Raw genomic sequence first — 22491 nt, 5'->3', positions numbered from 1 at the left:
ACATTTATCCGTTGACAGATCGGCAATGCGTTTATGTTCTTCGTCCTGCATTCTTAATGCATCATGTCTTATGAAGATGTGCTTTTATGATGTCCAATTCTTTAGCAGGCTTACATAGAATTATGCCCTATATCGAACTGATAGGCGTTTTTTTTTTGTAAGTTGGATATAGCCGGGTTATACTGTATCAGAGTTATTTTGTACGAGTTCCATATCATTGAGCTGTACTTGAGCCCTGGACGAACTAGGGTTTTACAAGTGAGGAGCCTTGTGTTAAAAGGGCCCGAACACGGGAGACATTGCAGATAACCCAGCTTTTCTAACGAATAGTTGCACATTTGTTCAATGTGATGAGACCAAGATAAATTCTACAAGAATAGAAGACCAAGATGTTTATATTGTGACAAAATTTTCAGTGGAGAACCATTAAATGAGTGCCTAGTGATTAAATGGCATGCAAACTGTTTTAGGGAAGTTAATTTGTGTCTGCGAAGTCTTACACCATGAGCGGAATGATGGAAATTGTTAAGGATGTCATGGTCATTAGGAGGTCTGATAGTATGGCACAGAACACAATCGCTCATGTACAAGCAGATTTTAATAGGAACGTAATGTGGTAAATCATTCATGTAAATTAAGAAGAGAAGCAGACCTAAGATTGAGCCTTTAGGTACGCCTGATGTTGCACACACCGGAAAAGGAGGATAGGTAAGAGTTGAATACGTACTGAGATCGGTTGGAAATAAAAGTAGCAATCCAGTTAACTAATGCATGGTTGTTGAGGATGAAGCTTTCTGAACAGTTTGCAGTGTCCAAGAGTCAAATGCTTTTGATAAGTCTACAAATAGTGTGTCGATTTGATCATCTGTGTCTAGAGCCTGGATGATATCATGAATCAATTCACTAAGTTGGTCATGATGCTGAAGCCACGTCAAAAGCGCTGTTGAGCATCACATAAAACATTATTTGTCTCCAGAAACTGTTCGTATATCATACACTTTAGTCGTTTGCATGAGTGAGATGTAAGAGAGACGGGTCTATGTTTCAATAAAGATTTGTTCACTGACAGTTCAACCCATATACAAACGACCACTGGAGTCGTCGGGTACGACTGAAGAGCACTGATATTTATATTTTTCAAAAACTGTCCGAGTAAGAAAAAGCTGCAGTATTGGTGCTGTGGCTACTTGTGTTCATTTGCAAGTTGATTTGCCATGTGCTACAACATGCTTATGCTTTGCCCTCCCTTGTATATAGAAAACATCAACTATGCATTCTCTACCTATTGCCATTAGTTTGCTGGTGTTTCCTGCGCTCCAATGCATTTCTCCCATGTTTTGATTCCTTATTTATGCTTCTTATATCAGTGTCACGCTTCTAACAAACTTCTTGCATTGTGAATGGTGGAGCATTCGTGACCAGACACTTTTTTGTGTTGCCTGTATGCCCCTTATTTTGCATAATAAATAAATGATCATGCTTTTATGAGGTTCTCGCACCAACACGTTTTATTTTTTTCCTTGATTCAACTATAAATTTGTACTTTTTTTAAAATTTTTCGACCATGACAAAAATATCAGGACCATTGATTAGAATATTTTAACCTCTTCCAAATAGTCACAGATTAAGAACCAAAACACCTAGTCTCGTCATTACTGTGCCGAAACCACGAGCAACGTGAATGAGTGCTGGGCTTACTGTCTCTTCTAAACTACTGTTTCAAGTTCTAAATGCTTCTCGTTTGCCTTAATTCTATACTAACAGCCATGCCTAATACATTTAGGTGTGAGGTTTGTGTTACATTTATCCTACCCAAATATTGCTCAGAAATGGTATCGCTTTGACAAAAGATCTGAAGCACATGGAGCAGCTCAGTTTCCTTTTCATTGGCATTAAACAAAGTTATTATTATGGAAGCAGCCCTTGCAATAACGATGTCATGGTTGTGATCTCCTGACAAGATACCGCTCGCGGTTTAATAGAGAGTGAACAGCTGTGCTCGGCGAACAATCTGGCGCTATGCACAACAGAGTTGATGCTTATTATTATTATTTTTTAATTCGAGGGTAAATGCCTCAGGGCATACAGGGGTATGGGATCGAGGTGGAAAAGGATGATTAAATGAATGAAAAAATATTTGCGGATCTAATGAAGCCTAAGAGGGATCGATAATGTGATCCCTGCGTCCACGCAGTGCGCACGCTTACTTATGGGTGAGTAAGGGTGCAACAGCATAGATGTTTGCCTCTGTTTATAAGTGGCACTACTGGCGAACACGCAGTCTTTAATTTTAGGCAAATATTAAAAAGCGGAACCTATCTGAGCGTTCAGACAAACGGCGCTGAAAGAAATTCTGAAATGAGACTGCCTGGCCACGGCGGCCGCATTTTGATGGGAACAAAGTGCAAAAACGCCCGTTTATTTAGATTTAAGCGCACGTAAATGGACCCCTGGTGACAAAAATTGATCAGGAGTCCACCACTATGGCATGTCTCAATGATATTGTGGTTTCGGCACGTAAAATCCCAGAATGTTTTTTTATTTTTCATAACAGACCACTGCAAGCTGCAAGTTTGGTGGAGCAGCTATTTTTCTTCCCCGGGCGCTCACTTCCTGGCAGAAGACGCGCTCAGGCAGTTATTGATGCATGTGGAATGTTCAAACTGGTTATGTGAAAGTAAAGCGGCGGTTGCAGAAATTTAGAAAGCTAGAATACCAAGGATGCTCACACACAACTACTGCAGTAGCGGCGTCACATGCCCTCTTGTGCGCAGTTACACCTTTAGCGCCAGGCGCTGGCTCATGAAACTGAGGCAGCAGTTTCATGACCAGAAAAGAACATGGAAGGACTCTGGCTTTACTCTAAAGTTCCTCGTTAAGAGCAGGAAACTAAGCAGTATGAACAGCACCACATCACATGTTTCACATGCAGTAAGCAGTCAAGTCAGCACGACAGACGTAGAGCGAAGCCGTGCTTTGTCCATAGGTGTTGCCACATGACACAAAGCCATGCACAAATCACCCTTCGCACATTCTCAACACCTGCCAAAATAGTAATTTAAATAGTAACCTAAATATAAATTACTGCCAAAACAGTAACTGAGCACAAACTGTCCACCCACCTTATTGGCAGTGACGAAAGCCTCGGCAACCTTGCGGTTGCGGCCACCATAGCAGGTCGTGACGAGGTCAGCAATGCCACAGCTCTCAAAGAACGTACTCAGCTTGGCGCCCGGGTAGAAGTAGTCAGCAAAGGCAATCATTTCCTTCAGCCCTAGCCGAATCACTGCCGCCTTGGTGTTGTCGCCATAGCCCAGGCCATCCACAAATCCGGCTCCACAGGCAACAATGTTCTGTGCAACAAGAGCAATATGCAGATGGTGTTAAGTAACAAAAAACACTAAATCAGCTTAGACTAATAGAGCCTTCTTTCAAAACTACCATAATATCTCGAGAAATGTCCATCTTCCAAAAGAAAACCCACACCTATTTTTGGTATGATTTGCTATGTTTATCAAAACACCGAAAAATAGTCCACTTATTGTAATCCCACTTCCTTGGAAGGATGGCATCGCTGCCGCTGCCGCCAATGATGACCACGACAAAAACGGGGTCGATTAGCTACTACCGGTGGTAAGGAACAGTGCCGACTGGAAAGGCCAGTTATCTCTGATCCATCCCACTTTGCTGCCACGGTGACCTTGGCAAGACGTCGTGAACTTCCGTGCCCAAGGCTTAGGCATCCCTGTCCAAGGAAGTTGTGACCCGACTGTTCAAGTTCCTCTGATGGATCTGAAGACAGCGAGCTCAACGAATGAGTGGCATCGATGGATCCCCCTTCCGTTTCCCTGCCGACCACGCCTGACCATGTGCGTGACGAGGTCATCAACATTGTTTGCCATTGATGGTAACCATTCCTTTCAAAGTTTTGAGGAATACTGAACATGGGCATATAAGCAAACCTTCCCAGCCTTTGCCTACAATGTTTCTTTTTTTAAAACTTTTCTTCGTGAAAAGTTGAAATTTTTCTTAATAGTTGACCGAAAGTTTGTCCACCCTCACTTTTCACCCATTGTGTAGTGGGTTTTAGGCGCACTATCTCTCGGTATATTACAGTATACTTTCGTTAATGTCGTAGAATATAAGGTTGATTATCAGAAGAATGAATGTCAAAGTTACATTTTTTCTACTGTGCGCTGCAACACCAGTGTTGGTGTGTAAGTGTGACATCACAGATTTAAAGTATTTGCTCGTATTTTGGCTGTTGTGACTAAGGAGAAATATGTTGAGACTTCGGGAAGTTCAGTCCTTGTCTCTTTTAAAATATGACGCAGTACATTTTTACGAATGAAATACTCACTAGGCCTGAGCAGACGCTGTCAAAATGTGCGACGTCAAGGAGAACTGGCGCAGGCAACAAAGGCAACGTTGTCACCCACGTATTTTGCATCTTTTAATAAATAAATTCTGGGCTTTTACATGGCAAAACCACGACATGAATATGAGGCATACTGTAATGGAGAACTCCAGATTAATTTTTACCAGCTGGGGTTTGTTAATATGCGCTAACAACATCTAAGTACATAAGCGTTTTTGCGTTTCGCTCCCAACAAAATGCAGCGGCCACAGCTGGGAATCAAACCTGCGACCCCATGCTTAGCAGAATAATGCCATAGCCACTGCCACGGGTAAAACAAGAGAACCGTGTCAGGAGTGGGATACAAACCCCCACCTAGCAGACTGGACTGATGCAGCCGATTTAGTAATGCAGCTCAAATAATTTTTCCCCTGTGAAGATGCGCGACTCTCGCGCGTCCCCTGATGTTTTTCCCGCATAGTGCGTCTCCTGTAATCTCGCTTCGCCGCGTGGCCTTCGTGACGTCCGCGGCGGTCAATGTGGTTGAAGCGCAGTCCGAGAGATGGCGCGAGTGTTGCGCTACTAACGCCGCCGACAGGCGAGGTTACTTGGGCGCGGGGAGGAAGGCGCTTGCCGTCTTTGGGTTTGAGACAACAAGCGGGACGGACGTGCCGTGCCGCACGTGCAGCGACCCTCTTTCCCGGCGGGTCGGCGCGCGGCGTGGACGTCCCGCGCGAGCGCGCGGCGACCCATGCTTCTGCGAGACCGCTTCGCGTGGCCGCCTTCGAACGCGCCACGATTCGCGTGACTATACATGCGAACGACCAGGCGTTGGGATCCAGCATGGCGCGAACATATTCGCTCGCTTCCGGTCACGGTGAGTCGGACTTCTAGATTTGTCGCGCGCCCATCGGCATGTTTTGTGGACAGCAACTCGGCTAGCAGGCATTGATGTATGAAAGGTGCAATAAATGCCCTTGTGATTGTTTGCACTACTGTGTTGTCGTTCCTTTGTCCCAAGAGTACGGGGAGGAGAATCCCACATCATCCCACATCTGGCTGCCCAACGTGGGACTCTTGGGGCATCGGACGATAGTTTTAACAGTTTTGCTTCGTTCGAGACCTTTGTTTGAACCGAAGCGTAGGCCTAGCGCGAATTTTGATAGCTAGCGTCGGCGGCATGCTTTCTTGAGTGAGGTGACGGTGGCTGTAGTGTGTTTGAACATGTCAACATGCTAAGCCTTTTCGCAAGTGTTTTTTTAATGACATTCGTTGGGACGAGAGCCTTGTGGTCTGCATCCTGGGAGAGCGAGGCATAGCGCCCGCGGAGCATATTGGCAAGCCTGAAGCGAGCGAGTACGGAAGCCTCGTGGGTGGTCCGAATTTCTTATGTAAATAGCTTCTTCTATCTCTTTGACTCTGATGAAGTCGCGGCTCTGGGAGCCGGGTGGCCGCGGGCCACGGGTGCCACTACGGGCTGAGTGGTATTGCGGCCTGGCACCGGGCGCTTCGACACCGTCTGGGACGGTGGGCGCCGTCAACTCGGATGCTGTGTGCACCGAGCGGAGTAGGACCACCTCACAGAGCTGACGTCTCCTCGCGGCTGCCTGTTTTGCGCTCATTTTGGGTGTTGTTTTTGGATGCCAGTTGTTGTCAGGGTAGCGACGCTTTAGGCCTAAGGCTTTACGAAGCTGCCTGTCGCACGTGGAGGGACACAACCTGGTGGACCGTGGCGTTGAGGTGTTGCAAGTTGCTTCCCTCATTCTAGTTAGCCTCGCACGAATTGAAATTACTCGTTCGACTCAAGAAAGCGAGCTTCGTTCACGTGCACTTAGCATCTGAGTAGCTGCCTGATCTTTTGTTAGCCGAGTTGAACATCGTACCAAGTGGGCGATACGCATGCACAATTCCTCTCCCTTGCACTACTTAAGTGTTTGCCGAGTGTTTTGAGTGTACGCAGAGTGATTGGAGTCACCCCTGGTTTGCCGTTACCTGCACATCGTCTGCGCTGCTGCCTCGGACTACGATCGAGCCACCCCGGGCGATGGTGATGCTGTGGCCAGTTCGGCGCAGCGACTTCGGCGGCCTCCTGCATCCAGCTCACAACCCTCGGCGGCGGACAAAAGAGCCGGCGGTCACCGACTGCTACGGCGGCTTTTCTCAGCAGGGCGCGTCGCCGCGAGCGACGCTTGCTCGTACCGACTACTGTGTCGTCGTCTCCGGAGTCCTGGCCTGGGATCGTGCCGTCGAGGCTGCAAGGTCGCTGCTGTGACCGGCGGACGCCAGCGGTGTACCCAAGGACAATGTCGACTCGCATGCTATGGACAGCGTGTGGACATTTCCTCAGCGCGACCACTGTTGCATGTACCACCATGTTCGCGAAGCACGGGTTAATGTTAGACCGTGTCACATGTTTCGCCGGAATAAGAAGTGATTTAAGGTTGGGGGGATGTGGGGATGCGCGACTCTCGCGCGTCCCCTGATGTTTTTCCCGCATAGCGCGTCTCCTGTAATCTCGCTTTGCCGCGTGGCCTGCGTGACGTCCGCGGCGGTCAATGTGGTTGAAGCGCAGCCCGAGAGATGGCGCGAGTGTTGCGCTACTAACGCCGCCGACAGGCGAGGTTACTTGGGCGCGGGGAGGAAGGCGCTTGCTGTCTTTGGGTTCGAGACAGCAAGCGGGACGGACGTGCCAAGCCGCACGTGCAGCGACCCTCTTTCCCGGCGGGTCGGCGCGCGGCGTGGATGTCCCGCACGAGCGCGCGGCGACCCATGCTTCTGCGAGACCGCCTCGCGTGGCCGCCTTCGAATGCGCCACGATTCGCGTGACTATACACGCGAACGACCAGGGGATCCAGCATGGGGCGAACATATTCGCTCGCTTCCGGTCACGGTGAGTCGGACTTCTTTGTCGCGCGCCCATCGGCATGTTTTGTGGACAGCAACTCGGCTAGCAGGCATTGACGTATGAAAGGTGCAATAAATGGCCTTGTGATTGTTTGCACTACTGTGTTGTCGTTCCTCTGTCCCAAGAGTAAGGAGGAAAACCCCACATCTCCCACACCCTTTAGTGTCACTTCGAGCTGAAATTCGTTGAGCGAAGAGTCAAGCGTATTTTGATGCTGCTAAATATGGTATAACCTCACTGCATATGTTTTCCCAGTTATTTCACTAAAGCCTGACCCCAAGACACTAGCAGCATGTTCAGCATTGTTTGCATAATACGATTTCAGCTTATTCCTGTAGTTCAAGAAAGAAGTTTATTAGAGAGGTTTTACTACAACATGGAAGCTCAGCCACAGGCACAATCAGGTGTTCCTGAAATGGCACAAGGACTCCAAAGTAACACAACATGACACAGCCCGCTTCAAAGTCGTATAGCCCAAAAGTTCAATTTCTGGCCTTAATCTGCATGTAGGTGTCAAGAACCAGAGGAAGTATGGGTGACTGCAGCTTTTCATGGTTTTCCTTCAAGTTAAACCAGAGAAAGTTCAGGTGTCTATGCATTTTTGCTTTCCTTCATGTCGATACTTCACTATTGTGAGTGAAAGTGATGAGTCCCAATTTTGCCGATTCTAAATCATGTGCATATGTAAAAAAGATACTCCATCCATACAGCTTTCCCACCTAAATATGTTCTTGGAAAGACAAGAGACTCGATAAAGAAGATACCGTATTTACTAGAATCTAACGGGCACTTTTTTTCCGATAAAACAGGTTAAAAAATTGCGTGAGCATTAGAATCAAGTAAGACCATAAATCTGCGTTACCGTATCGCCATCGGCATTTCAAAATGGCCGCCTCGTACGCGTTTCGAGCCTAGCTGCCATAGCTTTCTCTATGTGCTGCAGTACGGGTGCTTAGGCAATGCTTCCTTTGGCTTAGGTTAGTGCACTGTCCGTCTTCCCGATTTCTGCGTTTGCTCTATCAGCATGGAAGTGCCGACTGCAAAGACATGCCAAGTTCATCACGATGCCGCAATTAAAAGGAACGTGGTCACATGTGATGAGAGGGATGGAAATAGGGCTGCATCACAGGCGTTCGGAGTTCCTGAAAATTGCGTACAGGACTGGCACAAACAGGAGAGGAGAGAAATTCTACACCGGCGGCTGCTACATACGGCGTGGCCGTGCGGCCCCTATCTTGAAAGCAATCTGTAACGGGGACAAGTCTACGCATCTAAGTGCAACGCGCTGTGTTCTCGTCGATAAGTTCGCGTTGAAGCGAGAGGCCGAACAAAGGTCAATTCCCTCGCTCCTGCTACCGTGCCTCCTCGCTCCAGTGTTTTGATAGAGTTTCCATGGTCATTGAGTGAGACGTGTTCATGTTTGCTTATGCACGCATGACACCATGCTTGTTAATTTAGCTAGTAAGCGAATGTTTAAAAGTTCACACGGCTGATAAAACTACTATCCTTACTTTTCATATAGCTGTCTACTTATTTGCTATCGTAATCGATGATTCGCCTTTTGGGCGAAACTGAATTTCTTTATTTATCGCAACTTTAGTGCATTGGAGTAATTCCTTGTTTTTTCCAAATGAAAGAAAGTTGTACATCTGTATGAAAGAATTAGGTGCGCAGTACTGTAAAGGACTTTTCTTTTCTTTAGGTCACGCCAAACGGGTGTGCGTTACAATCAAGGATGCATTAGAATCGAGTAAATACGGTAGTTTCCGAGTCAGACTGATAGGTCTGAACGTATAGAGAGAATTAAAAAAAAAATTCTGAGGTTTCTTTCTTTCTTTAGCTAATATATTAGAAGTTGGAGCGAGATTCAAATGCTGATCTTTAACATGTTCCACAATACCTACAAACACAGTGGCATCCACATAAATTTTTTACTTTATACAGTCAACTGGATTAGTATGTTAGGCAATACAGTGTAGTCCACTTATAACGATATCGAGAAAGACGAAAAATATGATTGCTATAACCGATGATCGCTATATCTGGAGTGCAAAAAAAAAAAAAAAGCAGAATGTACCCTTGCAGCTTTGAATTCGCTACTTGCTCTAAAGAATAGATGATGCAGAAAGTAGTACGTGAAAAACAAACTTTATTTCTAGCGCCAATGACCGTGTCAAGGGTTAGGCGCACCGAAATAGTCCGAAATCTGCACTTGCTTTTGCGGCTGCTTCAGCTTCACAACCAAGGTGTGCATGGATTCCAGCTGCTGCGCGAACACTGGCGGCAATCCTTTAGCACGCATAAAATCAATTAAGGAATCGATCGATGACAGTGCACTTTGCGTGGACATTGAGGTCGGGGTCAAGGAACGACTGTCAATCTCGTTGTCACTGTCGCTGCTGCCGTCGCCACCGTTGCACAACTTTGCCGTCTGTCGAGACAGCACATCTTCGGCGATCGCCTCGTCGGTAACCTCATCGCAGAACGAGGCAGCACTGTCTGCAGTCAAAAACTCCTTCGTCGCACCACCTGTGTTACTAGTTGGAACGAGCTCCCAGAGCTCGATTATGTCAGCGGCTTCCACCGTGTTGGTCTCAGTGGGTTGGGGAAGTTTGTCCTTGCGTACAAAGCCCGACTTTTTGAAGCAATTGTTGATGAACCACTGGTAAAGCGCCTCTTCAACATCGGCGTACAAAGGGTCTCTAACCCTTTTCCGCTGATTGGCATGGCCGCTGATAGCTCCTGCCTTCACAATCACGGTGCTCCCGGTTCTCAAGATCGTTGATATTGTTAACTGGGCGAGCTCATACTTCTTCACAAATGCGCTCACCTTGAAGCCGCATCGAGAGTCCTGCAAAATATCCATCTTCGTGTTAGGCGACACAGCTTTGCGCTTTGTCGGCGCCATCTTCGAACTGGCTTGAACCGTTGGTTGCACGCTGCTTCGGTGGCGTCAGTCTGCTATCGCGAGAGAGAGACGTGGGACGGGCACCACCGCGCCGCTTTGTTTGTCGCTTCTTTTTTCTTTCTCTCTCTTTTGAAGCGACTGCGGCCGACGCGCATGAAGCAGCTAGCGCCATCTTGTGGCACGCTGCACCTACTCGGCTATTCTCTGGCGCGCGGGCGGGGCGGGACGCGTTGCGCGGTAATGGCGGCAGATACGAACTTACGGAGGTAAACATCGCCTCGGCTTGACATCGTTCGTTTCAGGGAACTAAGCAATGCAAATGTTACGATGATTTGGTATGGAAAACGCCGTCCAGACGGCAAAATTTTGATCGTTATATCCGATATGCGGTGAATAACCTATCGTTACACAGTAGAACCCCGCTGTTACGTTCCTCACTGCTGCGTTTTCCCGGCTGCTACGTCGTTTTCATTCGGTCCCGGCATAGCTTCCATGGGATACAATGTATAAGGAACCCCACTGTTACGTAGTAGCTGTGAAAACGTTCCCGCATGATACGTCGCAACTTAGCACCCGCCTGGGCTAAAGTAGGCAACGCGTTCCAACCGCCATTTTGGCTTTTGACGAGTTTTGGCTGGGCTTGGTCGGGCTTGGCTATGGAACTGGCTGCAAGAAGCTGCACGCCAGTTTGAGAGGCCGCCACTAAGTGGCCATTCATGAAAAATGCTCTCACTATCATCACTGTGATTACGGTCACCGCATCGTTGCTGGACACGGAGGAAGGAAACTCAGGAGAGACCCTGATGTCACTCTTTGTGAAGCTAAAGTGAAGCCGGAAGTGGGCGTTGCTCGTCGCGTTGCTCCGCCTATCCGACCAACTCTCCTCTCTTGTTTACATTTCTCCCACGCCGCGATGCGCGCAACCGGGCTGCTCAAGCGCGCGCTCCGCAGCAATACTAAACAATCGTCAGCACGTTAGCATGATTACGCGAAAGCGGGCAAAATTTCCTGCGGATATTCCTTCGTCCATTGCCATTGCCGTGGCGCAGTGACGACGAGCCGCATGATGCCGGGGAGTTGCCAAATCGTTGCTTTGGAGAAGCCGTCGCGGCTCTGGACCTCCTTCGCAGGTACGCCGCACCTCACAGCGATGCTGACAGCAATGCGGCCTTCCAGGCTATTCAGAAACGTGTGGCGATTTCTAGCGAGCGAAATAAACGGCAAGCCACCATTATAGACTTTTTAAAGTCCTAAGCGCACTCTGTGGAAATAAACTGTCTATAGTTGAAGCTGCATTTTTTCATTCATTTTTGGAGCTTTCCTCATTTTCCCCCGGTCCGGTGAAAAACGTATGAACGGGGTTCCACTGTAAATGGTTTTTTTCCCCATAGACCTAATGCACAAAATGACACTCTCATGTTGACCCATTGTTATAACCGATATATCGTTATATGTGGTATCGTTATAAGTGGACTGCACTGTACAGTCACCGACCGATTTTCCGGACTCCGAAAATTTGGACATGCGCGATTATTAGGTCTGCTTCGCGGCACCGCCATTCTCCCCATAGACCATAATGTATAACAACTGCCGAAAGTTCGGACACCTTGCAACCTTCCGTTTTGGACACTCCTTGAGCCAACTCGATCGAGAGCACCATGCACCGACTCTCACCGGTGCATGGTTCGACTTGCTGAACGCCATTTTTGTTTTGAACGGAGCCTCCTTGTTGCCCTACGAAGTGGCGCTACTGCAAATCCCCGCTCATCATTTCTGCCTGGTTCAATAGAGTAGCTCTACAGCAGTTACGGTTTCAGCTTAGTGAGCCATGTCAAGACATCCAGCAGCTGATTTGTTTGTTTCTTTGCGCACGATGCTGCGAGTAGGTCACGTTTTTCGTTTGTGTGACTGGTGTCGGCATGGTGGTGTTTGCTTTGTGTGCTGTGTCGAGGTTCCGATAATCCAACGCGGCATACGGAAACATCGCGTCAAGTGTCTAATGGCACCGACAGTGCCCGCGCAGACTGTGCTGGGGAATTCCGGCAAGCGGGCGCCGTGAGGCCTAAGGTTTGTCGCCTTCCGATGTGCTCCCTACTGACATGGAAAACATTCTGCAGAGACCTGCGCAGTGGTTGCATTGCAATTCCGGACACCGTCTCATTTGACAGTTTCACAGGTGACGACACTGCTGTACTGACATGCACAGAACTCGACGACGGCAAGATCATTCATCAGGTTTCTGCTGCACCACCGTACTATGACTCCGAGTCGGAAGATGACGCACCATGTGCTACGCCGCCGTCGCACGCGGAGCGTGTACAAGCAGTGACTGCTTTCAGCCACCTATAGTGACCGTACGACCCCTCCGAGATTCAGGCTTATTTGATTCCGCATAAACGGAACAGCGTGCACCGGCGCATTCACAATTTCTTCAAGCCTATTGCCGAGTCGAATAAGTGCGTGGAAATAAAGGATTTCATTTTTTTTTCTTAATCTGCTTTTTTGGACACCTGTTTATTTGGACATTTCCGCAGTTCCCATGAGGTTCAAATAAACGGTCAGTGACTGTATACCCTTGAACATGCATTTTCCTTTGCTTTGCTTCACTAATATTCTAGCTACAGACCCAGTTACATATCCTTCCCTGTCCGGAAAACTCAGGTCCTCAAGAATGCTATGTCTACTTTTACCAGTGGATGAATATCATGACACACTGTCAGTGCTAATTTTCAATGCCACCTATGTATCAGACAATGAGTCCACGTTTACTAAGACATTAGCAGAATAGTTTCTATTAGGCAATCTGGCTTTTCTTTCTAACCTGCTCTATGATCTGTAGATCAACACATGACCAGAATGACAGGCACGTACCTTGAGGGCACCACAGATTTCAATAGTTAGAATGTCATCCACCACCGTGACCCTAAAGTACTCTGTCTGAATAAGGTTCTTCAGAAGAAGACCACTGTGAGGGTCCTTGCAGCCTGAAAAACATGAAATGGCCTGTTTACAAATTGTTGCAATAAGCTCAGAACTGGTCATTACTAGACACACAGAGTTCCAATTATTTAATTAAGTATTTATTATTTAATTATTACTTTGAGCCATGTAATTAAAGCAAGGTACCCAGCAAAGGAAGTCCCCAAGAAATGAGACCTCAATTACAGATGTGCAAAAGTTCAAACCGTAATTACTTTATCTTTGCTCTGTAAGCAGCTTTGCCTTCATCTGAACTAAGAGTATAATGACATGTAATCTTGTGTCTAACCTTTCTTTACTGCAATACGCACATATGATTCAAAGGTACGGCTTGAAGCCTCAATTTATCAAGTGCATAAAATGTAATTACTTATCCCTTAAATCATCCAGATCAGAGGTGTGAAGTGTAGCATGGCTTCATCAAGAAACATTCAAGCTGAATTAATTTAAGCTATGCACCACCATTGTAGGATCGATAGCTGCTCCTTAGAAGAAAACAAAAAGAGCCAAAGAAATAACTCGTCAGTAGCTAAATACAGTGTACTTCTTAGCGTTCTTTCCTTGACTCATATGAAATCTTACCCTAAGTTTCCTTACAAAATCTGCTCGTCGGAAGTTTCTCGTGACTCTACTTACAAATATCTTGGCGTATATTTTTTACTAATCTTGCCTGTAGCTTTCACATCGAGAAGATATGCGCTAAAGCCAACAGAACTTCAGGGTTTTTACATCGTCATCTGCACCTTTCACCATCTACCATCTGTCAACAGGCATACCAAACTTTTTTAAGCCCTCAACTTGAATATGCTTCATCGATCTGGTCTCCTCATCAACAATACCTGATAAATTGGAATCCATTCAAAATCGTGCTGCCAGCTTTTTAACTTCTAATTACAGACGTCAATCTAGCATTACCCAAATTAAACACGATGTTTCCCTTCCGGACTTGGATTCCTGCTGCTCTGTTGCTCTTCTATGCCTTTTTCATAAATAATACTATAACTCATGGTCCAACCGTTTGTCGCTTGAAATTCCTTCTCGCACATCTACCCGACTTCATAACCATCTCAGTTTCAGGTGCATTTGTGGCCACACATGGTCATTCAATGACTCTGCATTAACGCGCGCCATTGCACTATGGTATAGCCTTCCAAATAATATTGTCTCATTAAAAGATCCTGTCAAATTTCGCGAACTTTTGAAACTTCACATGTTCGCTTGACTATGTTGTACGACTTTGTATTGTATTCGCCTTTGTGTCGTCTTTCGACTGTTTTCCATTGTATTCCCTTGACTTTGTATGCATTCTTTCCAATGTTTACCAGTGTTCCTTTTTTCCAATGTACAAACTTATTTGTTTCTCCTACTTTGCAGTTCCCTTTCTTGCCTTAAATATTTGTCATTCTTCTGTAACCCCTCCTACCCAATGCTCCTCCAAGCCTGCAGGGTAAACTGAATTAATGAATAAATAAATAAACAAAAGAAAGATTGCATGCTTTAGCACAGGACCCTCCTTTTGCTTATGCACCGCATTTAGCTTGGCAGCTTTAGCTTTCGCACTTGGAACTGAAAACACACCAGGTGTCGGAAAAGAGGTTGGCATGCCAAGTCCTACACCTCAACCTCAACTGACTGCAAGCCCTTTGAGCCCTGTTTCACAACGACATGCAATAGCATTGACACACACATTTTCAAGCTGTCAATGTGCTATTCTGAGGTTGGGAAAGTTGCGCACTGCACAAGTTGATGCTCACCGATTGTTGTCTCGCAGAACTTCTCGTCTACAACCTCCTTGGCCAGATTAGCTCCCATGAGAACACACACATCGATATTGAGCAGCTTATTAATGACATTAGATATCAGTTCGATTCCGCCACCAGGTGCGATGTCAAAGCCCTGGAAAAAAAAAAAAAAACCACAGAAAATGAGGAATAAGATTAAAAAAAAAAACAAAAAAAGAACAAACAGAAATTGCTATTTAACATCTATCCTTGAAAAAATGCGAATAGGTAAGAACGTTGCAACGAGTTTGCCCAATAGTAGGGTATTGTCCACATAATGCTAATCAAGAGCTCCCCCTTGAAATTCAGTAATATTAACATTAATTAAAGATTGTTTTTTTGTTTGTGCCAAATCCACGGTCTGATAATGAGGCATGCCGTAGTGGGGGACTCCGGAATAATTTGGACCACCTGGGGTTCTTTAACAAGCACCTAAATGTAAGAACACGGGTGTTTTCCCATTTGTCGCCATCAAAATACAGCCCCCGTGGCCAGGATTTGATCCACTGATTTGATCCACTGATGCTTCCCACCTCCATGACCATTAAGCAACAATGGCAAGTACCTTTGTACTTGCCATTGCTTTGTACTTGCCATTGCTTTGTGAAGGAGATTTTTCTACTCTTGCTAGGATTCTCAAGTGAGAGTTGTGCCAACTTCAACGAGACACTTAAAGAAATGCTAAATAAGTTTAGACTGGTAAAGTATTATTTCAACATTCTATTTTCGGTAACTTTGTGGTATTCAAATTCTTTATTTCTGCCTTGTACAAATACAGACAGCGGAGGCACAGAAAAAGCTGTCAGAAACGGCTTGACAAAGCCGCAGCCCCCTTTCGTTGGCAGAGGCTTCCCAGCAAGGCTTTTAAAACAAAGGTAATTGCAGTCTAATAACACTTATACATAATGAACAAATACAAAAGAAAACATAACAACATAACAAAATTATATAATATTTAGGCAATATTCACCACAAAGAAGAACAGAACCTACATGGTAACATACATAGTACGCAAAGCACTATTCGACGCACTGAAAAGATCAAAATTATTATGTTTATAAGCATTTAAGAGGGTAAATTATAAGGTTGATTACTAGAGAAAATAAAGGTCAAAGTTGCAGTTCTTTAATTTGGCACCCAAAAGAGATGCTCTGTGTGTTACTCCGGATAACAAGATCACGTTACGCTAGAGCAGAAGTGCGCTTGGCTAGTTATTCCTAATTTTTTGACAGCAATCACCATATTTTGTGTGAGTGTGCGCTATGTTGTCATTTGCACAAAATGCTGTGCTCCTCACAGCTCAGTGGACACGACCCCTCCGTGGTGGGTTGACTTAAGCATCATTCCTCGTAACACTCTGTACAGCGAAACAGCACTACGTCACTTTTGGTCGAGTAAAAACAGCTTTGCACCGGCAATGCTGTGTTATGTCACCCATATGCCTGGGAGGATGAGATTTCTTTTATACTGGTGCTCATGTGCAATGCCGCACACCTCTTCCTAAACTGCCTGTATAGAAACTTTATTAAATAGCATATGCCTCATATTCCTTTGTTCAATTCACTGTCTGGTGCTGTTCGTTCCTTGCCATTAAATAGGCGTTTGTAGCAGCCAGCAGTTATAGAATATCTCATTTGTTTTACCCGTGTTTTCTTTAGTTGTGTTTGCCTTATTTATGACAATTTTCTACTTTTTCCTACTCCTCCTATAACCCTATAGTAAGGCTGCAGTACAAATAAAATAAAATAAATAAATAAATAAATAAAATAAAAAGTCAATGTAGTGCAATATCTCAATTGAAAATGCTTCGTTACTACTCACGGCATTACGATAGCCTTGTATAAGTGAAGTTTAAAATTATCAATATAAAGGAAATATACTCTGCTAAACTGCAGCGCGTAACTTTGCTAATAGACAAAATATGACAACACACCCCACAAACAAATGCACAAGTGATGTATCATCGACGAGATGAGCATGCAGTAGAAAAGCTTGTAGTATCCACTGCTATTTTCAAGCTTCTTATTTACCTCACAAGACCATGGCCGTTCGTGGCATGGCCGTTTCTTGAAGTTTGTGCAGTCACTACAATGCCCACAAATTATTTTCGCGACGCACCTCCTTGTCCGTAGAGCAAAACAAAAGGCTTCTTCTACTAAATCATTTCCTACAAGTACATGCATAGGAGCTCATCACGAACAGCAGGAGCCCTAAGGACGTGCCATTTCAGGCAGTGTGCTCACCACATACGCACAACGTATGGCACGTGGTGATGCATACGCACGCAGCTGCAACGAAAATGGTGCCGGCGAGCCTTTTAATAAAGTGCGCGCTTTTCTTTTGAGCAAAAATCGCAAGAGCACTCGGTGTCATCTGATGACACTAGCCCAACAGGAAGGAGGAGGCGCACAACTGGCAGCACGGGGAAGGTAGAATGACAGAGAGCCAGCAAGGGGCTGGCAAAGTTCAAAGGATGACATCACTTTGGTTTGTTGAGGAACTTTAGGTCTAGAGGGAAGCAACAGAAGAAAATAAAGAGATGGGCACCATTCAGTGATAGTGACTGGGTTTGTGTCACTGTTCAGTGAACCTCTTTGATGTCAATTGACGTCACTGCTGCTTCAGTCTGCAAGCAACAGTGGGAGCTTGAAAAGGAAGATGACTGTCGACGTTAATGCAATTAACAGTAAACGCCAGCACATTCATCTGCCATGTCTCACAAGTAATCCACAAGATTCTGCTCAGTTGTACTAAGTGTACATTGGCTGAACCGGACACTGCTACACGCAGCAGCAGAAGCTCACAGAGGAAGAATAATACTATGTCAGGCTGCATATACGCCTTATACATGACGCATTTCGGTGGTGGCAATATGGAGTGTTGCTATATTGCTTCAATGCTAATCGCAAGAACGTCGACAGTCATCGTGAGATGGGTTCTGCCTGAATTTTTTTTGTATTGCAAAAAGACAATTTACTATATCAGCCTAAATTAATTTTTCTGTTTAGTGTCCCTTCAAAATTCATTCTTTATGCATTATTGAGCTTTAGAGTACCCCACTAAGTTTGGACTTCCAAGCCTGTAATTTCATGAAGGTTACATTAAGTGATAAAAGAAGTAAGGGAAAGGAGATGGCTCACCTTGATCAATGACAACCCAACTGCGCCAGCCTTGATCTTTCCGATCAAAGGCTTACACGTTGGAACAATGAACTTGTGTGGCAGGACAAAGACCAGAATGTCTGAGCCATCACAAGCTGCTACTATGTCAGGAACAGCAACCTGCAGAGTGGGCAATGCATTAGACTCCACAATTTTTTTTTTTTCAACGGCATAGCATTGTTCATGCATAAAACCTCATAGCAACAAATTAAATCGCATATACACTTTAAGGATAATGCAGTTGTTTGCACTATTAACACGAACAAAGAATACTGGTGATTGATAGCGCATGATAGCACTGTGAAGGCAATACAGCAACATCTGATGAATAATCAAAACCTAAACTCTAATGGGGATGCTTGCAAGTAAACCAGGTACACTACCTTGCCTTCAACCGTATGAATTTATATCTACCCGTTTGCCAAACCATGTGTTACTATACATGAGCCGCACATCCATACGGCGACGGCTTTCTGCAAGGCTAATTTTACTACATCACCTTGTAGAAATGCACATGCAAGGAGTATGCTCATTCGACAGTGCATACATTTGTTAATGATCCACTGCTGCAACAAGTAGAATGGGCTAATAACGAAGGCTGTAAGTTGTTTTTTTTGTTACAAGTAGTTACAATGAAAAGGCCGAGTTATCCCATTAATTTGTTAACTCTAGTAATAAAGAGAAAAAGAATTCAGACAAAATTATTTTCCGTCGCTCGAAAACAGGGTTGTGTTTTTGGAGGCTATATTTTATGCGGAAATCAGAGTTTACCGGAGCTTTCTTATACAGCGCAATAAAATTAAGTTATACTGTGTTTTAATGTTATTCACATTTAGTTTCACCCATATCCACAAAACTACCCTAACTGGAGGGCAAAAAATCGGGAGTAGGGGGTGGCAATATAGTCACAGGAACTTTTATTTTCAGTTAGCATTTACAACAGCATTAGTGATTATCTCCATTGCAATTTACTGTAAAATGAATATTTAACAGTGCTGTAATCAGTAATTGAGGCACACACCATTTGGTTTACAGACCAAAACAATGATACACCCTTAAATTTTTTTTTGCAATGGATACAGAAAAAAACCAGAAGACCCAATGCAGTATACAAAAGAATGGGCAAGTCAGGGCATGCATTTCCATGAAAACAAGGCTGTGAACAATCTTTGTCAATAGCATACACCTGATATTTTCAGAACTCTCTTGCCAGTATGATGGTGCCATGCCCCAAGTGGTAGAAAGGCAGAAAACAACCATTGGTTAGTGTCAAAAATTTCTAGCAGTTTGCCTTCATCTTTGGGTTCACAGCATAAATGTGATACCAGAATAACTATGCGTAGTGCAAGTTGTTAGGAATATTTCACTGCACAGCATGGTTACCATTTTTCTGCAAGAGCAGCATAGTAATCTTGAGAAATGCTAATGACTTCAAAGCCCTTCTCGTCTACAAAGTCAAGCATGCAGTGAATGTTAAAAGAAGTGTTGTCAGATGAACTATTCTGTCGAATTAACAGTGCCTGCAGGTGCATGGGAAGGAAATGGTACACATCATGTAAATGAGTACACAGCTTCTAGTTTCTTTCGTTACAAAAAGCAGTTTGTTATTTATTTTTTTAAAACTCAACTCAATATGCAGGTTGTGCAAGGACTTTTGCTGTCATTATGAATGCCTTCCGCTTTTCACACCTTTTTCGCCAAATGTGCTTACGGCACAGTATCATGATCCCAAGTGAGGGTCCAGAAATTCTGAGTTTTTTTCAGGTATAACAGTATCGTACTTTTTTTATTAGCTAGTGGTCTTCAGATTGTATGGGATTAAACTAAATATGCAGAATCCTACTTATAGATGACAGGCACTGGACCTTCCGCTTGGACACCTTTCTAGTCCTGGCCTAACCAAGATAGCACATGGCAAGCTTTTTTACAATTGGCATATGTATGCTTTCATTATCTTGGCATATGAAATCCAAATGGTTTAATATGAACGCTATACACAAACATGGCTTATTTTCAATGTTTATACCTTCCATATACCAAGCCTACCGGGATGTTACACCTGGATTATATAACAAACAAACATGCATATACTACTACTATTACTATTATTAGGCACCTTTTGAAAAAGCCTTGACTGCACATTAATTAAAAGTTTACACTTACAACATTCTCGGGGATCTTGTAGCCTGGAAGGTACTTGACGTTCTCGTGCTGTGTGTTGATAATATCTGTGAGCTTCTTGCCATCAACAATCTCCTCATAAACATACATTCTAACATTGTTGTCAAAGAAGTCGAACTTCTGCACGTTGAGTCCAATTATGCGAGATATTGCAGAACCCCTAGAACGAGGTACAGTAACTTTTATTAGTACTAGTGGTGGTCATAAAAATTAGGCTGCAGTGTAATTAGTATCTTACATACATAGTAATTTCTCCTGGCCAGATAAGCAGCACGGTAAAGCACAAGTGCATAGCTTGGGAGGCAAGATCGGTCAACAGAAATTTCCGCAAAAAGCAAAATTTCCGAAAAAAGCTTCATCTGTAGTCGCACAGTGTGTGTGAACACAAGCTGCAAGGTACATACACGATGCAATCTATATTGATTTACACTACAGTGAAACATGGTGAGACACGCCATAATATTAAAGACTGTAGGAAAAATTAAGGCAACAGTAACACGCTCACGATACAAAATGTGCAGTAATACAATTGTAACAAGTTTGCAACGTTAAAGAAAAAAAAAAGGAATGAAAAGAATGAAAAAACTCAAGCACGCGCCAACGGGAAACAAGCCGGTTGACGGAGAAGTCTGTACGGAGGGTAAGGATCAATGTTCTCGTAAAAAGTCGATACCCTTCAGAGGAAATGACCCACCGACCTCGAAACAGGTTAGTTAAGTGCGATATCTGATGTAGCTTTCGGGGTGACGGAGCTGTGCATACCCTTTGCTGCCGCGATCCCGTGTACGCATTTGGAGAGAGCCAAGGTCTGGGCCTATGCGCCCTGATAAACTTGAAACCAAGGTTTCCAAGATAAGCAGGCTCCGAAGGAAGACGACCTTACATACAATGCAGTACGTCCGTAAGCAGGAAACAGGAAAAAAAATATCGCGCAGCCTCACGTGTCACAGAACGTCCTTGTAAAAGGCACCGCTAACGAGACAAAACTAAGGTAGGTGCGAGTGAGCGCGCGAGGGATGAACAAGACATTGCAAGTGCTAACCGAAAACAAGGCTACGTAACAGAACTTAACTGATTTCGGTTAAAACACGACACGTAACCTTGCCGCGCCGGGACATGTTGTAAGAGAGACGCACAGCGCACGGGGGTGAACCAAGCACATCCCCGCGCAAGGTCAAATTACCCGCGGCGAAAACACGCCGTTCAGGGCAGCTGATGCAGACACATGATACTGCGTCGGACCACCGCTAAAAGAAAGCTAGCGCCGGCGCAGTCGCGTACAGACATAACAAACGGAAATGGGCGAACAATGTTAGCTTCAAGGGCGATTCATAGAACACAAGCTTCGTGACCGTGATAACTATAAATAGTAAACCAGGCAATTGTTACCAATTTCCAGAGCCGATGATGGAAACTTTATGCGTGGTCATCTTCGGGATGTTGAGGCGTAGCTTTCCAGTTTATAAGGACTGCTGCCCAAAGAAACAATTTGTGGAATCGCTAGCCGCGCGCTCAAAACAGCACAGCAAAACACTCCACTGCGAACTCCCCCTAGCCGAGACGACGACGCGCGACCCCCGCTGCTCCCTCAGCGTCCTCTACTGCTTCGCCACTTCTCCTATCGCACCTCTGGCAACAGTGATGTCTCGCTGACGCGCTCTAACGTCAGATGCGGTGGTGCACAAAAACAAACCTCTATCTAAACTACGTATGAGCCGATATAAAAAAAGCGTATTCGACATCGTAGTGTTCTTTTAATGAATACTAATTAAATATACATAGCTGCCAGGGCGTCGCTAAACGCGTTAATGTGGAGAGGGAAGCGATTTTCGCAAGGCGCCGCACACTTGGAGTCGAGAGAGAACGTGAAAAGCATAGTGAAAAGAGAAAGAGCCGAAGACCTCCATGCATACCTCCATGTCACAGGCGCGGGTGTTTCAAACAGCAACAACAACCAGTGTACGGACGGACGCAAAAAAACTTTAATTGGAAAAGGACCTGCGAGGATGCCAGCCCGGGCTCAGGCCACCCGGGCATTATGTGCGATGAGGCATAGCCTTTCCACCGCTGCCCGGGCCCGCTGGATAGCCCATAATTTGTCGTGAAGTTCCGAGCTAGTCAGAGCTCTTAGCCATCGCTCTTCGAGAAGGTCCGGTTCTATCTTGTCCTCTACATATACTGATCCTATCTGTGTGCACTTCCATAAGATGTGTGCTATG

The 22491-nt window shown here is 45.1% G+C and overlaps 1 protein-coding gene across 3 annotated transcripts in view; it reads right to left on the bottom strand.

Annotated features, from left to right (window-relative positions):
- Gpdh1 (Glycerol-3-phosphate dehydrogenase 1) overlaps window positions 1–21893 on the bottom strand; it is a 41582-nt gene extending 19689 nt beyond the window's left edge. The window contains exons 1-6 of one of the 3 annotated variants that reach the window (XM_070537490.1): window positions 21662–21893; window positions 20255–20432; window positions 18071–18211; window positions 14904–15045; window positions 13042–13154; window positions 3123–3353 (exon numbers count right to left, since the gene is read on the bottom strand). In XM_070537490.1, the coding sequence (XP_070393591.1) occupies window positions 3123–3353; window positions 13042–13154; window positions 14904–15045; window positions 18071–18211; window positions 20255–20432; window positions 21662–21702 (846 nt within the window). In that variant the 5' untranslated portion in view covers window positions 21703–21893. Of the gene's footprint in view, window positions 1–3122; window positions 3354–13041; window positions 13155–14903; window positions 15046–18070; window positions 18212–20254; window positions 20433–21034; window positions 21190–21344; window positions 21466–21661 lie in introns of those variants that run through there. The other 2 variants (XM_070537492.1, XM_070537491.1) reach the window with 2 other exon arrangements.
- Between the last annotated feature and the right edge of the window lie 598 nt (window positions 21894–22491).

The sequence above is a fragment of the Dermacentor albipictus genome, chromosome 4, assembly GCF_038994185.2.
Source record: "Dermacentor albipictus isolate Rhodes 1998 colony chromosome 4, USDA_Dalb.pri_finalv2, whole genome shotgun sequence".
In the NCBI taxonomy this organism is placed as follows: Eukaryota; Metazoa; Arthropoda; class Arachnida; order Ixodida; family Ixodidae; genus Dermacentor; species Dermacentor albipictus.
Note: the sequence above shows the minus strand (reverse complement) of the source record. Positions and strands in the feature narration are given on the sequence as shown.